Source organism: Durio zibethinus, chromosome 24, assembly GCF_047325235.1.
Source record: "Durio zibethinus cultivar Kanyao isolate XHJ-2024 chromosome 24, ASM4732523v1, whole genome shotgun sequence".
Taxonomy (NCBI): Eukaryota; Viridiplantae; Streptophyta; class Magnoliopsida; order Malvales; family Malvaceae; genus Durio; species Durio zibethinus.
Window position 1 is genome coordinate 1,781,480 of NC_143185.1, and position 14,398 is coordinate 1,795,877.

Below are 14,398 nucleotides of genomic sequence, written 5' to 3' on the forward strand. Positions count from 1 at the left end.
GGAAGTAGGCTAGGTGCGAGGGCATTGAAAGTTCTAGAAAGGTCAAGCGGAGCATAGTGCCGGACATTGTGACCCCCATACGAGATATAGCATCAAGTAAGTTACGATTGCTTTAACTCTCATTCCTAACTCTTTTTCAAGCTTTTAGAGAGTCAATGTAATAAGCAACACAGTCGGTTAGCACATAAAATAGAGTGATTAAAAGCTTATTTAAACATACGAATGATAATTTTTCATTTAAAATCATATGATAATTAAATTTAAATTTTTGACTCGTGACACATGTATATATAGATAAAAAAATTTTATTTAAAAATAAAATACATCATTAATTTCAAAATCAATTATTTTGAATTAATGTAAAATCTCAAATAAACGAACACACAACGTTGCCACTTTATACTATCTTGTGAGTAGTGAAATAAATAGTGTGATTGTCCAGCAAAAGAACACTATCCAAAGAAAATATAGTAATATATTGTGATGGGTGTGTTCACTTATAAGCAATTTGAAAAGAACGCTCGCCTTTAGAAATAACTTTAGTTGAAAATAATTTAATCTCAAATCCAAAAGCTAATCAATACTGACATTTAAGAATATCAAACGCTTTAATTATTTTAGTATTTTTTAAATTTAATACACAAGTTTTTTATTGTTTCTATCAACAATAATTATTTATTTGCTTCTTACGTTCTATCAATAGCCGAGACATTGAAGAATATTTTGATGCAATATTTTCTAATTTTATAGAATCTAATAGCAATAAAAAACTAGAAAAGTGCATGTTGAGTTAAATTGCATTTGAATTTTGATATGTTTTCCCAAAACCAAAAAAAAAAAAAAAAAATGTGTTTGATAAACTTGGTAAAGATTTCATACAGCTAATTCCATAGCCTAGTTTGAATCCAACTACAATGCATGGCCAAAGCCTGTCTTCAAGGCCTTATAGGGTTGAGAGTAAGCCCATTTAAGAGAATCTTTTATAAATGGGTAGAAACTGGACCCTTTGTTGCCAGACAGCCAAGGCAAAATGTTCAGTTTCAGTTCTGCTTTTGCTTTGATCGCTATAACCATTTCTCTGAAAGCTGAACAGTTTAGCAAAATGTTCTGCTTTTGCTTGGGCTTGGAGCAATAGAACCATTTCTCAGGCAGCTGAACAGTTCAGCAAAATGTGGCAGTTCTGCTTTTGCTTGGATCATTAGAACCATGTCTCAGGCAGCTGAACGGTTAGCAAATGTTGAGTTCCAGTGCAGCTATAAAATCCAATATTGGAAAGCTGATCAATATTTGCTGTAGGAGCACTTGCAAGGAAATCAGAGTGAAATATAATAACTTGGAGCTTAACTCAGTTGATTCGTGTGGTCATTCTTTAGAGTAGCATCCAGCAGATCCGACGTTAAAATCTTAGCACCTGAAAATTTTTCTCTTATCCCCAGATTATGGCCTCATGTGTAAATATATATATATATATATATAATTCATATATTGTACTTTGGACTTTGCTGAACATATAGTATATCTATACAAATTTCAATTCAGATAGTTACTTTCAGTCATTTGGATGAAAATAAAGTCATCATACCTCTTCTATTAAGTTATGAAGTCAATGACTTTCTTCTAATAAACCAAACTTAAAACAAATACTGTACTGTAGATAAACCTGAAGGACTAGACCATGGAACTTGAACAATGACCATTTGTTGCTCATACTCAAAGTCAACATCTTTTCCATCTATTCTGCAAGCAATTGGCTTGTCTGATGCAAAGACTCTCATTTCACCAGTTCCCTTTACTCCAATTTGCACTGAACTCTCGAAGTCATCATAGGCTACTGACTGGATGGCACCACCAGCATTGAGCATGTTCACTAGTCCGATAGGAGCAAAGTGGACTGATTTTGCAGCCAAGACAGTAACAGGAGAAACAGTTATCAGCTCGAAATTGAATGGCTCCAGTGAAATTTCAATGTTTTCAGCTGGTTTGGAGAGGACAAGTTTCTTGGACTGAGAAAAGTACAGGGCAAAAACTTGTACACCTTCAATGGAAATTGGATTCTTGCCACTCTTCCACTCAATATCCTTAGAATTGGTCTTAGCAGTCACCATGTGAGAAAACTGAGAAGCACATTGGTTGCGTCTGGTTTCACGGCACCATCCACCTCCTTGACAGTTGAATGCTCCAATCACACCAGTGTGCTGTTTCATTTGAAATCTAATTTGTCAGATATCTCAGATAATGGAAAAGAATCTTGTAAAGTAACTCATCCATTTGGTTCCAGCATGACTAACCTTGTTCAAGTTCCAGATTTTGAGCATGGTCTTGCCATCATGGAGAGGGTCCTCAAAGAGGCAATCCCTGGTTGGAAGTGCATGGTACTCACACCGGAGGATCGAACCATCGGGCAAAACAAGCCGCCTGAGCAGGGGGAAGTTGTGTTTCCCAACAGCGTCACTAACATAAATTGGGCCACCAGAGATTGCCCTGGAGGCAGCATGGAACTCAGCACAAGGGTGAGTAGACTGGAACATGTCCCAATCAGGGTGTATAAAGTTGCCCATCCACAAACTGTTGTAAGCACAATGCACCATGTGACAACCTTGGAGCCAGAATGTGCCATTGGGGTCACCAGATGGATCAGTGCACCAAAAATCATCACCTATAACAACAACAAACAGAAAACACATCAGCCGGGCCAAAAACTACAACATCAAGCCAAGTCTGCAGACAGGCTCAATTGGGTTTCTTTTCAAACGTTCCAACAACAAATTCTTTGTAGTTTCTGAAAAGACAGAAGGTTGGATTTAAGGAACAAGAACAATGAAAACCAGAAGCATTTTTCTTGCATAATTTTATATTCCTTCAAAATTTTAATGGTTGAACTGACTGTAATTGATACTGAATTGACTTAAATATATGCAAATAAAAAAAATTATTGCAGTGTTCCATACCAACACGACCAAGGCAAATGGCTTCTGTTCCAAGAAACATGAAATCATTGCAGTGTTCCATACTAGCAATAACACCATTCCCTTTGAAATGCTTCCTTACTGAATCTGTTAGTGCTCTATAATAAGCTTTTGCAAGATCAACTCTTCCACCGTATTCTTCACACAACATTTCCAGAAGCTGTTGAGAAATAACGTATATTAAAGATTCAAACTAGGCTAAAGTCAGATTAAAAGGAAGAAAAATTAAAAATTATGACAAAGATTTGTTAAGAAATGACACAACATAACGTGTGACAATAAAAAAAGTATTAGCCGTTTCGTGCCGACCAAACATGTCATAATAACTGAACCAACAGAAATTTTGTCTTTATTTGAAAACTAGTCAAAAAGTAAATGAAAAAAAAATTGAGATAAAACTTACATGGATAACGTCCACCTTGACTCCATCAATTCCAACATTTTCCAGGTGAGAATGGATTCCTTCATAAAGTTGATCAGTCATCTCCGGCGGCACTAATCCGATGCCGGTGCTTACAATCTTATCAACGGCGAGATCCTCCATAGTTTTCTTCAATCCCGGTGACAGTTTCGGCTTAATAACCTTAGTTTCTGGCAATCCGGGGACATTAGGCCTTAAACCACCCCAATATCCACATAGGGCATGCCATACATAAACAAAGTCCACAGTGTTGAATTCCTCCTTAAGGTCCTTGATAAAGGCACCCAGGCCCTTGTTAGGTACACCGGTGGCCAAAGACCTAGGACTTACATAGTCCCTGAACTTGTAATTCTCTTGAAATTTCAATAACCTGCAGGGCATTTGTTCACCCGCCACAGTACAATTCATGCCTTCTTTGGTGACTGGGTCCTCATCGTGGCCAATTGATTGCCATCCATCATCGATCAGCACCAATCCTGGTGGGCACCCACCGTCGACTAGACCTTTGACACCTTCCCAAACACCTTGAGGGTTCACAGTCAGATAAAATGCATCCCACGTGCACCAACCAAATTTGTCCACGATCCCTGGTGGGTTTTTTTCTTCTAACAGCTTGAAGGTTCCAAGGTGAACCCTGATCACTTTCATGGCTTCCTTGACCAAGTTGAACGGATCTTCACCCACATGAACGTAAAGAACACTCCGGAATCCGGTGGAGGTGACCTTGGTGGACCCGCTTTCGACGCAAATGTCAACGTTGTCATTGGTTCCAGGCTGAAGGGAAGCCCTGAAAGGGCCTTCGAGGAGAGGAAGGAGGAGAATATAAGGCCTGCCAGAGTCTGATTTGTCAAGAATAACCATCTGAGTTTCATTTTCAAGGTCTTTTCCATTGGAACCAACCCAATGAGTAGTCCACCAGACCTTGAACCTGAAAATGCTCATGAACCTGATGTTCTTGAGCTTGCCAATGGGAACAACATGGCGGCTGTTGGATTTAACAGCATCAAATCCTACAAATGATCCAACGGTGGATATTGATTTGTCAGTGGAGGAGCCATAAGGGAAAGGAGTTACTGTGATGTTGTCAGGGACATCAGAGAGAAAAACATGGCCATTCGCAATGAAGTTTGAGCCCTCCAGGGAAATTGGAGACTGCTGGTTGTGGCTACCAACAAGGCCTGAAACACCAGAGCTAACTTTGCTTAAGCTTGGAGCCATTGATAACAAACAAAAAAGGCTGCTATATTGTTCGAAAAAAGAAGATTACAAAAGAGAAAAAAAAGGTTGCTTTTATAGAGAAAATAACTGAGATTTTGAATACGAAATAGAATCAATGAAAATCAGTTTGCTTTGATTCTGTGTTTTGAATGAAAGCTTCAAACTTTGCTTGATTTAGTTGCTCAAACGAAATGGGAAATGCCCAAATTTATAGGCTTAGGCCCCCATGAAATGAAAAGAAACTTTGAGAGGGAAGGTGATGTGGGAGTTTCCATGGAGGAGAAAAGGTTGAAAAAAAGGTTGGGGTTGGCTTGAAATTTACTTTGATTTGTTGTTATTGAATCTAGTGGGTCATTCATATTTCATACTATAATTGAAAAGATTTGTTATTGTTATTTTAGATTATCCAAAAATCTTTTCCAAAAAATTTGCTTTTATTAATTATATGATTATATCATCAGTCATGTGCAAGCCTTGAGAGTCTAAAAAAAAGGACAAATGTAACATTGACTTTTAGGCTCCCTAGATCTTGGTATGACTAGTTGAAAAGAAAACATATATATTAGAGTAAACGAGTTTTTTTCTTTATATTTTAATTTGTTTTTTAAATTTTTTTAAATAAAATTATTTAATTACCATTTTCACAATTTTATGAAATTTTATATTTTTGAAAAATTATATAATTTTTCCAAAATATATCATCACTTTCAAAAAGTTATAAATCTTTACAACAATATATTTTTGAAAAGACATAAATTTTTTCAAAAATTTAACTTTTTGAAAATTTATTTTTAAAAATTTTATTTTTGAAAAATTATATAATTTTGAAAGAATCCATTTCAGTAAACTTGTATGAAATAGAAAGAATAATTAAATAATTTTATTTACAATAAATTTTTTAAAATAATTGAGATATGAAAAAGAAAAATTAGGATGTATTTAGCAGTATTCTATATATTATTAATTATTTATTAATATATTATATATTTCAATTCTTGAATTTGTTAAGAAAAATGCAAAAATGAAAATTATTTCCTAAAATAAAAATTTAATGCTAAATACTTGTTCATAATCAATACTACTTTATTATATTTTGTAATTTAATGCTAAAGTAGACATATTTTGTAATTTTGTTAAGAAATCAAATCATGGAATTTTCACTATTTATTGGGTTCTAATTACGTGTAGTTCAGTGTCAGTCGGTTAAGCTTTGATCATCAAGGGGAAATTAAAGAAAAATTAAACAAATTTCTTAGTTGACATCCAACGGTTGTTAATGTGCCAGGTGTAAAATTACAAAAAAAAAACTTTGACTTAAAAATAGCTGTTGAAAGACAATTTTTTTTATATTTTTAAATTTTATTTGGATTTAATTTTTATAAAGCATTTTTAAAGGAACACTCTTTTACATTGGTTTTATTGCTTATGTATTTGGGATTTTATTATTAGAATATTTTCTATAAAAATTGTATTTTGCTTTATGAGAAAAAATTATTCTTTTTCCTAGATGAATAATTCTTAATTAAAATTTTTTTATTTGACGTATTATTCTTATTAAACTCAAAATAAATAAATAATTATTTATAAAAATGATCGATAAATATCACATTCTTTGCCACGTGTAAGCATAGGAAAAAATAAGTAAAACAACCCACCGACTGCCGTATTTTTAAAAAATAAAGGTTATGTGGAGGGTAGATAATGCGCCACGTGGAACTTCGGAAAGATGAAATTAATGTGGAGGCTGCAAGTTGTACTTGGAATTTAAGAAACTTCCGCTCAAACGACCCAATTGTTCGGTTACCAGTGGAGCCAATAGAATCCTTCCACGTATAAACTTCGTTAACGTGCTATTCAACGGTAGCATAAGGGGTATAATGGGGAACACGGTCGTGGGGCCAAAGTCTTCGGCTGGGGCGCTGGGCTGCCTCTTGTCAGGTCGAAATCAGATGGGCTTGATTGAAAAGATAAGATTAGTTTTTGGTCCTTAACCTTATAATTAGCTCCACTTAGGAGTAAAAGATTAATACTTATAAATTATTTAAATTTGTTTAAATTATTATCGAATTAAATTTAAAAATAAACAGTTTGATTTATCAGTAAACTGAATTCAAATATCTTAACATTCAGTTTAAGTAATTTGTTAATATAATGGAGCTTTTAATTTTAATATATTTTATTATTTTAATTTAAAATTTATTATTTTATTTATATATATATATATCCATTCGAATATATAATTGAATTTGAAATCGAATATGAAAATTAAATTCATTTTTATTAAATGTGTTAAATTGAACGAATTTAAATAATTAAATTTTTATTTTGAGTCTAGCTGAAATTTTTAAAATTAAAATTTAATTAAATTCGAACAAAATTTCGAATAATAAATTTCAAATCAAAAAAAAAATTTTCACTATATCAATTTGATTCTACTCAATTTCATCTTTATACTCTACTAATAATGTTTTGAATAAGAAGGATTTGTTCTTAAACTTAATTTCTTTGTTATTGCTCTAACATGTATCATTCTGAGTAATATTGTTTTACTCTTTACAAACAACTCTTGATTGATATCATGTGGCTATAATGATCATGACAACTTCTGAAACTAGAAAAGAAAAAGCAAAGCATGCTACACATGGGAAGAGCATAAACATAATATGCCATTTCCATTATGTTAGAACAAAGGTGCCATATGCCCAAAACTCTTGAATCGAACTTAACTTAACATGTGCAAGCCACCCGATCCATAAATAACTTTGGTCATGTTTTGGCCAAGATGTGTTTGATTTTGCTTTTTTAACATAGCTTTTATACGTATCTTTCTATAAATATCTAAATTGAATAATTATGATTGTATCATTATCAAGTCTTTGAAATTTTAATTGCTTCGATTAGTGAATTTTGTTTAATTTAAATGGGATATTGAATACAAAATTTTGAATTCGAATTTGATCTGATATAAAATTATTAATATTAATTTAATTTTAATTAAAAAATATATTTAAAATTATTTTAATATTTTTTATATTCCGAACCTTTTGAACCAAATATATCAAACCTTAAATAAAAAATTTTAAAAGTTGACCGAGTCCAATTCAACCAAATTCATGAACATATTTATGTTATATTTTTTAAATTGTTTATAAAGAATATATCACTTTCATCCCAAATACAAAAAATTCCTCCTTAGTTTATAAAATGTATAATCACTTGTCATAGAAATTAATTTTGGCAAGCATGCATTTAATCTTGGAATTAAATTTCATATCCAAAAAACTTCTTTCTTGAATAATTGTGTGTAATTTGATAATTATATGATTATTGACCTTCATTTTTTAATCATATGAAATCTATTATTTTTATCTTTCGCTTCGTGGCCTAGTAGCTAGAAGCCTTTAGAAAGATAAAGACTTGTTTTTGAATCAAATATCTTCCCTCTTCTCTTGTAATAAGATTTTATCTTTTTTTAAAATAAAAAACAAATCTATCATTTTTAAATTATTTTTAACAAAAAAAAAAGTTTTATGCTTGATTATTTATTAACTTTTAAACTAACATTTATTTGTTTATACTAGGTTTTGATAATTTTTTTTTCAAATTATATAGTCTTTCAATTAGCACGCCCGCTAAAACGACATGTCGTTTCTTCCAATTGGTTCCTGTCAAATTGAACCATCTCCCGTATTTTAGGAAATTATCTGAAGCTAATCTGATTGTGAAGAAGTTTAGTGGGTTTGATTTAGTTGTTCAAAACTGTTTGATTAATGCCAATATTCAGTGGGAAATTTTGGGGAAAGCTCGAAATCTGTTCGACGAAATGCCCGAAAGAAGCGAGGTTACATGGACAATGTTGATTTCGGGGTTAATGAAGTAGGGAGGAGTGCAAGAATCAATGTGGTATTCTGAAAGGAACCCATTTAACAATGTGGTGTCGTGGACTACTGGGATTAGTGGGTTCGTGAAGAACTGGTCCAATTTTCATGGTTTGAAGCTTTTTGTAAGGTCGCTTGAATCCGGGGTTTTAGCCAAATCAAGTTACTTTTACTTCTTCAGTTAGCGCGTGTACAGAAATGAGTGATTTTTTTTTTTTTTTAATTTTCAAGTGGTAAAGCCGTACAATAAAAGAAAATGGAGAATGATAGGATTAAATCTTAGTGGAGCGTCTTTGTCACGGAACTAAAAAAAAATCTTAAATCATAGTTGAGTGTTTTTGTCATGAACTTAAAGCAAAATCTTAAATCATACATCAAATATAAAAAAAAGGTCATTGAAATATAAAAGAGTTAACATCATTTTTTCACGGATCTAAGGAGGAATCTTGAATCTCACATCGAATATAAAAGGAAGGTCACTGAGGTATAAAAGGGTTCACACCATCTCTACCATCTCTTCCTTGTGAAACACTTTTTGTATGATAAAATTATGAGGTCAGGGGATCAGAGCGGACAATACCTTATAAGGGTGTGAATCCTAACAGTTAGGCTGATCTGAGACGTCGGATGAGTGGATCCCTAGGTCCAGAAGCCGTGTAGGCCTAAAAATTGAGTCTCGACCTGTGACAAGTGGTATCAGTGCTAGCCTTAAATCGTTCGATTTACGTCAAATGACTCGAGAGAAGTAAGCAGAGTGATCAGCCTCCGTGATGAAGGCATCACAAGGTTGGCCATCATCATGAAAGCTGGCTAAAGATTGAGTCTCGACCCATGACAAGTGGTATCAAAGTCAGTTATAAACCATTCGATCTATGTCAAGCACCTCGAGGGAGGTAGGCAGGATGACCAGCTTCCGTGCCAAGAGCGTCACGAGGTTGGGTGAGGGAGAATGTCACGGATCTAAGGAGGAGTCCTGAATCCCACATCGAATATAAAAATAAGGTTACTGAGGTATAAAAGGGTTCACACCATCTCTTCCTTGTGAGGCACCTTTTGTAAGATAAAATCGTGAGACCAGAGGGGTCAGAGCGGACAATGCCTTACAAAGGTGTGAATCGTGATAATTAGGTTGATCTGAGACATTAGATGAGTGCATGTCCAGGTCCCAAAGTCGCACGGGTTCGGAGCTTAAGTTTTGACCCGTGACATCTTCACTGGGCCAAAAAGCTAAAAACAAAAATGAATGATTTTTGACTTGCAAATAAATGTTTTGGGTCGATAGCAACCTCGACAATTTGTGTCATTGAGTTATGTTTTGTGTTGACACAATTTTAAATACAACATAAACAATTTTGATACAAATATGACAAATATTTTAATGGTATGAATAATTAAAATATGAATATGACATATTTATTATATGTATTACACGTGTACGATATGACTAATATATTTAAATTTATTTTAGGAATTAGTAACATGATATAATATAATTATACATGATTAACACAATTAGCACTGAAATATTTAATCAATAATTCAACATTAAATCAAAATAATAAAATATGATTATATATGTGTTATAAATATGTCATTTATATGTAAATACGATAATATGATTAAAACAAAATTAATTAATTAATTAATTAATTATATCTTAAACGTGTAATATACGTAAAACACGAAGCATGACATGTGTAATATCGTGTTTTAAATGTATCAATACGATTAATATACGAAATATAATTATAAAAAATATATATAATTTATTATGTATTATATTCATATTATGTTATCATATCATATCTAAAATTATTAAATTTAGTTGATAGTTAAAACCGGTTTGAGGATAATGTATCGGTTTTGTAACTCCTTGATAACATTGTGTTCAAGAATGCGTGATTTTGATCTAGCAAGAGGATGTTTGATCGCGTGGAAAGGAGAGAAGTCGTTTTTTGGAAGACGATGCTAGATACGTATGTCGACATGGGGGACTTGTAAGAGGCAAGGAGGGTTTGTAATTAGATGCCAGAAAGAAATAAATATGCTCGGAGTGCAATTATTACTTCGGATTGGTTCGAAAGCTTTTTTTTTTATTCGATTTTAATCAAATATAAATATAAATATAAATACAAATATATAGATATTAAATTTAAATAATTTTTTTAATTTATATCACTTTTATATCGTATTTTAAATTGAGATATAATGTATAATAAAAGCAACCACGTGGATAACAATGAAGTCGACGAAATGCCATGTGACAAGTACATAACCTAACCATATTACATCAATTATTTAATTTTTAATTACGTAGAAAATGAAATCTTATTAAGCAAATGGGTCCCCAAGCAACGACCCCAATTTACTCGTATCCTTTGGAATCGTCAAAGAACAAGAAACATTAAAAACAAAACATAAAAGCTAGAAGACAAAGCTATGGTCTCACATGCTGCAAATTGCCTGCCAAAAAATTGATCTAAAAGAATCCTTGACCTTCTACACAAAATGAATCCTTGAAATTAATGAAAAACTTGGTTTGAACTCACTTATGTTAATTATTATCGGGTTCTTGATGCCTCATCTGAACTGCAAGTCCTAGAAGACTTGGAAGTAGTAGCGGAACCTTGAATTTTTCTCACTGCATTTGATATGAAACTGTCTGTGCTATAAGACCTTGTTGAACTTGCTGTTTCTAGCACACTAGCATTAAGGAATGGAGGCTGGTTAGGTATGGGAATTTCACAGTCTTTATCAGTTAGCATGTGAACTACTTGTGCCATTGATGGTCTCGAGGGAACTGATGCTTGTGTGCACAATAGCCCGATTTGAAGCACATTTGGGGCCTCTTTTGCTGAAATTTCATTTCTTATGCAACTGTCAACAGCTTCAGCCAATTTATTTGATCTGTAAAGTGTCCAAACCTGAGGATGAAAATCCCATATCAGAATTCTCATTTCATTTCCCTTATATCTGAAACTTTTGTACAAGAGTTTAGGAGCTTACTGTTTGTAGGAGGGAACCAGAGTCCATTGTGAATGTGGTATTTCTTTTACCACATACAATCTCAAGAACTAGTACCCCAAAGCTGTAAACATCTGCTTTCTCTGTAAATTGTCCTCGAACAAGGTACTCAGGAGCCATGTATCCGCTGCATGAAAATTTCATATGAAGTTGTAAATGTAGATTTGTCTTTGATAATGTCATACTGATGAAATGCATGTGATGATTCTTTTGTAAACTTACAGAGTTCCAGCAACTCCAGTGCTATGATGACTCTTATCAGTAGCTAAACATCGTACGAGTCCAAAATCAGCAATCTTCGGATTGAGATTCTCATCTAAAAGAACATTGCTGCTTTTAATGTCCCTGTGGATTATCCTTATTTGAGACCCTCCTCCATGAAGATGTGCTAGACCCTCAGCTGTTCCAACAATGATATCAAACCGCTGCTTCCAGTCTAGAAGTTTTGCTCTTTTCTCATCTGCATATGAAAGTAAAATCACCAACAAGAATTCAATAATTATTTCCCACCATTGTAAATATACTTTCAGATTTATCTGAATTTGGTAACAACTAACAAGTGCATTAAGGAAAAAGGCATATTGAGTCATGTAAAGAGCAAACAATTACCAAAAATGAACTGATCGAGGCTCTTGTTCGGAACATACTCATAAACTAGGAGGCTCTCAGGGCCCTCAATGCTACATCCAAGAAGCTTCACCAGATTCTTGTGCTGAATTCCACTGATTAGATTTACCTCATTAAAAAACTCTTCTACCCATTGCCTGGTATTATATATCAATCTCTTTACAGCTACAGTCTTCCCATTTGGAAGAATTCCCATGAATACTGAACCAGCTCCTCCTTGGCCTAGTTTCCGTGAGAGACTAAAGTAATCAGTTGCTTTCTCAAGGGTTTCATACTTGAACTTCAACCATGATTTGTCAAAACTTATTGAAATCTGGCCGAGATTTTTGAGCTCTAGGAAATGCAATAGGTAGTTATTAGATCAGAGGGCTCATGCATAAAATTGATGCTTAAGGCATTGAGATGAATGAAAAACCATTGCTGTAAGTATTCTTACTGCACATTGTGAAGATTACTCAGAGATTGTACCTTTTTTCCTCTTTGATAATCTAGCATAAGTAACATAAGCTGCTGATAGAGAGAGCATGAGGAATGCTGATGTTGCTGAAAGAATTGCTATAATGACTGCAATTCCAGAAAGCCCTGGAAAATGTAGAAGACATTCAATTTAACCAGGACACAGGACATAGAATCCAATAAAATAATCTAAAATGAACAAATAACCTGACTAGAACTTTTTCATATCTGAAAATTGATGGAAATGAATGCAGGCTTTTGAATCTTGATATTTATCAGTCCAGTGTTGAAATTATCAATCTTTTTACAAAATCAAATGCTCCTTTGGTTCTTTTCCTCTACAGATTTTAAAGCCAAGATCATCAAACTTGCAGAATTTATTTGCAAAAAAGGGAAAAAAATCAACGCAATCACATTAAGCACACTTTATTTCAACATAAATTCAATCCATTTTCACATTAAGAACAAGACTTACCATGATCATGCACTGCCTCTCCCCCTTCATTATAAAACTTCTTGGTCGAGTACCTCAAATAACACCCATTATTCATCCCTCTCCCTTCCTCCTTTGGCACGCAGCCTCTCACCGCTTTTGCCGCCTTCTGCAGGCACTTGCTACACCCTTCAGCCGGAACACTCTTCCAACACTGTGCCAATGCATACACACCATCCACCTCCACTGCCCCAAATCCTCCATTTCTCAAAGCAATCCTAGTCACATTCCCAACTGCATAATCAACATTCCTATCAAACAAATTCACCATCTTATTGTGTTCATCAAACACCATTACATTATTTGAACTGCAACTAACATTATCCAAACTAGATGAAACAGACTCTTGAAAAAAGCTGTAATTATCATAACGCAAGAAGCAGCCATCAAGAAAGATTCGAGCTGAGACAGAAGGAAGGCAACGTGGGATTCTAGTCCTTGAGGCTGCATAGCAAAGGAGGCAATCGGTTTGTGAGAGGTCTTGATGGCACTGAGCCAATGCATACATTGGAGGTGTAGAGTTGAGATGGTAAGAAGCAAAGTGGTTAGTGTTGATCACTTCTGACAAGCCTTGCATCTCTTTAACAAAGTTTGGAACAAAGTTGGTTCCATTTGGTGGGTTGGAACTCCCACAGAGAAGGCCAGCGTTTGAGATTCTTGGATCACAGAAGGAGCTGGAGATTAACAAAGCAAAGACTAACAAGAAAACCCATCTGCAGTATGGTTGTCTGGAGGCTGAGAACTGCATGGGATTCATGTTTAGCCTTCTCTTCTGCTTATTTTTTCTCTTTCTTTTTGGGTGTTTGAGCTTAATTTGTTTGTTTAAGGGAAGTGAAAGGTATGCAGAAGGAGGAATGTGAAAAGATTATTGCCAAAGTAGGCTGTTGCTGCTGGCTTGCTGCTGTGGTGCTGTTGTTAAAGTGTTTACAGCTGATTGGGAGCTCTCAGTACATTTTTCTTATTGATATAGAATTAAAACATCTTACCAACTCTTTTAAATTGTTTGACATGACAACTGTCCTGTGTCCTCTAAGGAGCTTTTACAAGTCGGTGATTTTATGCCACAAAAACCTCATTTCTTGCTGGCAACAGTGTTGATCCAAATGAGTTATTTATCATTTCAATGGAACAAATTTTCATTTTTTTTTTTTTAGAAAATCTTGTAGTCAGAGCAATTGACATTTCATTTCAATAAAAACAATACATATTTTTTATTTGAACACATTCTAACAAAAGGGTCTCTTCATATCCACCAAAATCAAACCTCTACCTTTTCCTTCTTTTTTTGTTTTTTACTCCATCTTTCAGTTTTGAC

The 14,398-nt window shown here is 33.9% G+C and overlaps 2 protein-coding genes across 3 annotated transcripts; both read right to left on the reverse strand.

Annotated features, from left to right (window-relative positions):
* Positions 1-771: 771 nt before the first annotated feature.
* Positions 772-4,953, reverse strand: LOC111316628 (putative galactinol--sucrose galactosyltransferase 5). 2 transcript variants are annotated; one of them, XM_089753489.1, is made up of 5 exons: positions 3,370-4,785; positions 2,949-3,126; positions 2,289-2,656; positions 1,661-2,195; positions 772-1,411 (listed from the first exon to the last, which is right to left on the reverse strand). In XM_089753489.1, exons 1-5 carry the CDS (start codon positions 4,603-4,605, stop codon positions 1,341-1,343), a joined length of 2,388 nt encoding a protein of 795 aa, XP_089609615.1. In that variant the 5' UTR covers positions 4,606-4,785; the 3' UTR covers positions 772-1,340. The 2 variants fall into 2 exon arrangements, with proteins under 2 accessions (XP_089609615.1, XP_022774395.2); XM_022918660.2 differs by lacking the exon at positions 772-1,411 and having other exon boundaries at positions 1,499-2,195; positions 3,370-4,953.
* A 5,833-nt stretch (positions 4,954-10,786) lies between these two features.
* On the reverse strand, positions 10,787-14,240 carry LOC111315918 (cysteine-rich receptor-like protein kinase 42). The gene is made up of 6 exons (XM_022917942.2): positions 13,066-14,240; positions 12,603-12,716; positions 12,117-12,467; positions 11,730-11,967; positions 11,490-11,634; positions 10,787-11,407 (listed from the first exon to the last, which is right to left on the reverse strand). Exons 1-6 carry the CDS (start codon positions 13,838-13,840, stop codon positions 11,045-11,047), a joined length of 1,986 nt encoding a protein of 661 aa, XP_022773677.2. The 5' UTR covers positions 13,841-14,240; the 3' UTR covers positions 10,787-11,044.
* Positions 14,241-14,398: the final 158 nt, after the last annotated feature.

Coding starts and splice junctions, on each gene's coding strand:
- LOC111316628 (XM_089753489.1), bottom strand. CDS start 4,605: ATGGCTCCAAGCTTAAGCAAAGTTAGCTCTGGTGTTTCAGGCCTTGTT. Junction 3,127..3,369: donor TCAAGGTGGACGTTATCCAT/GTAAGTTTTATC, acceptor ATTTCTCAACAG/CTTCTGGAAATGTTGTGTGA. Junction 2,657..2,948: donor CATTTGCCTTGGTCGTGTTG/GTATGGAACACT, acceptor TTGTTGTTATAG/GTGATGATTTTTGGTGCACT.
- LOC111315918 (XM_022917942.2), bottom strand. CDS start 13,840: ATGAATCCCATGCAGTTCTCAGCCTCCAGACAACCATACTGCAGATGG. Junction 11,635..11,729: donor ACTGGAGTTGCTGGAACTCT/GTAAGTTTACAA, acceptor ATTTTCATGCAG/CGGATACATGGCTCCTGAGT. Junction 11,408..11,489: donor CTGGTTCCCTCCTACAAACA/GTAAGCTCCTAA, acceptor TTTCATCCTCAG/GTTTGGACACTTTACAGATC.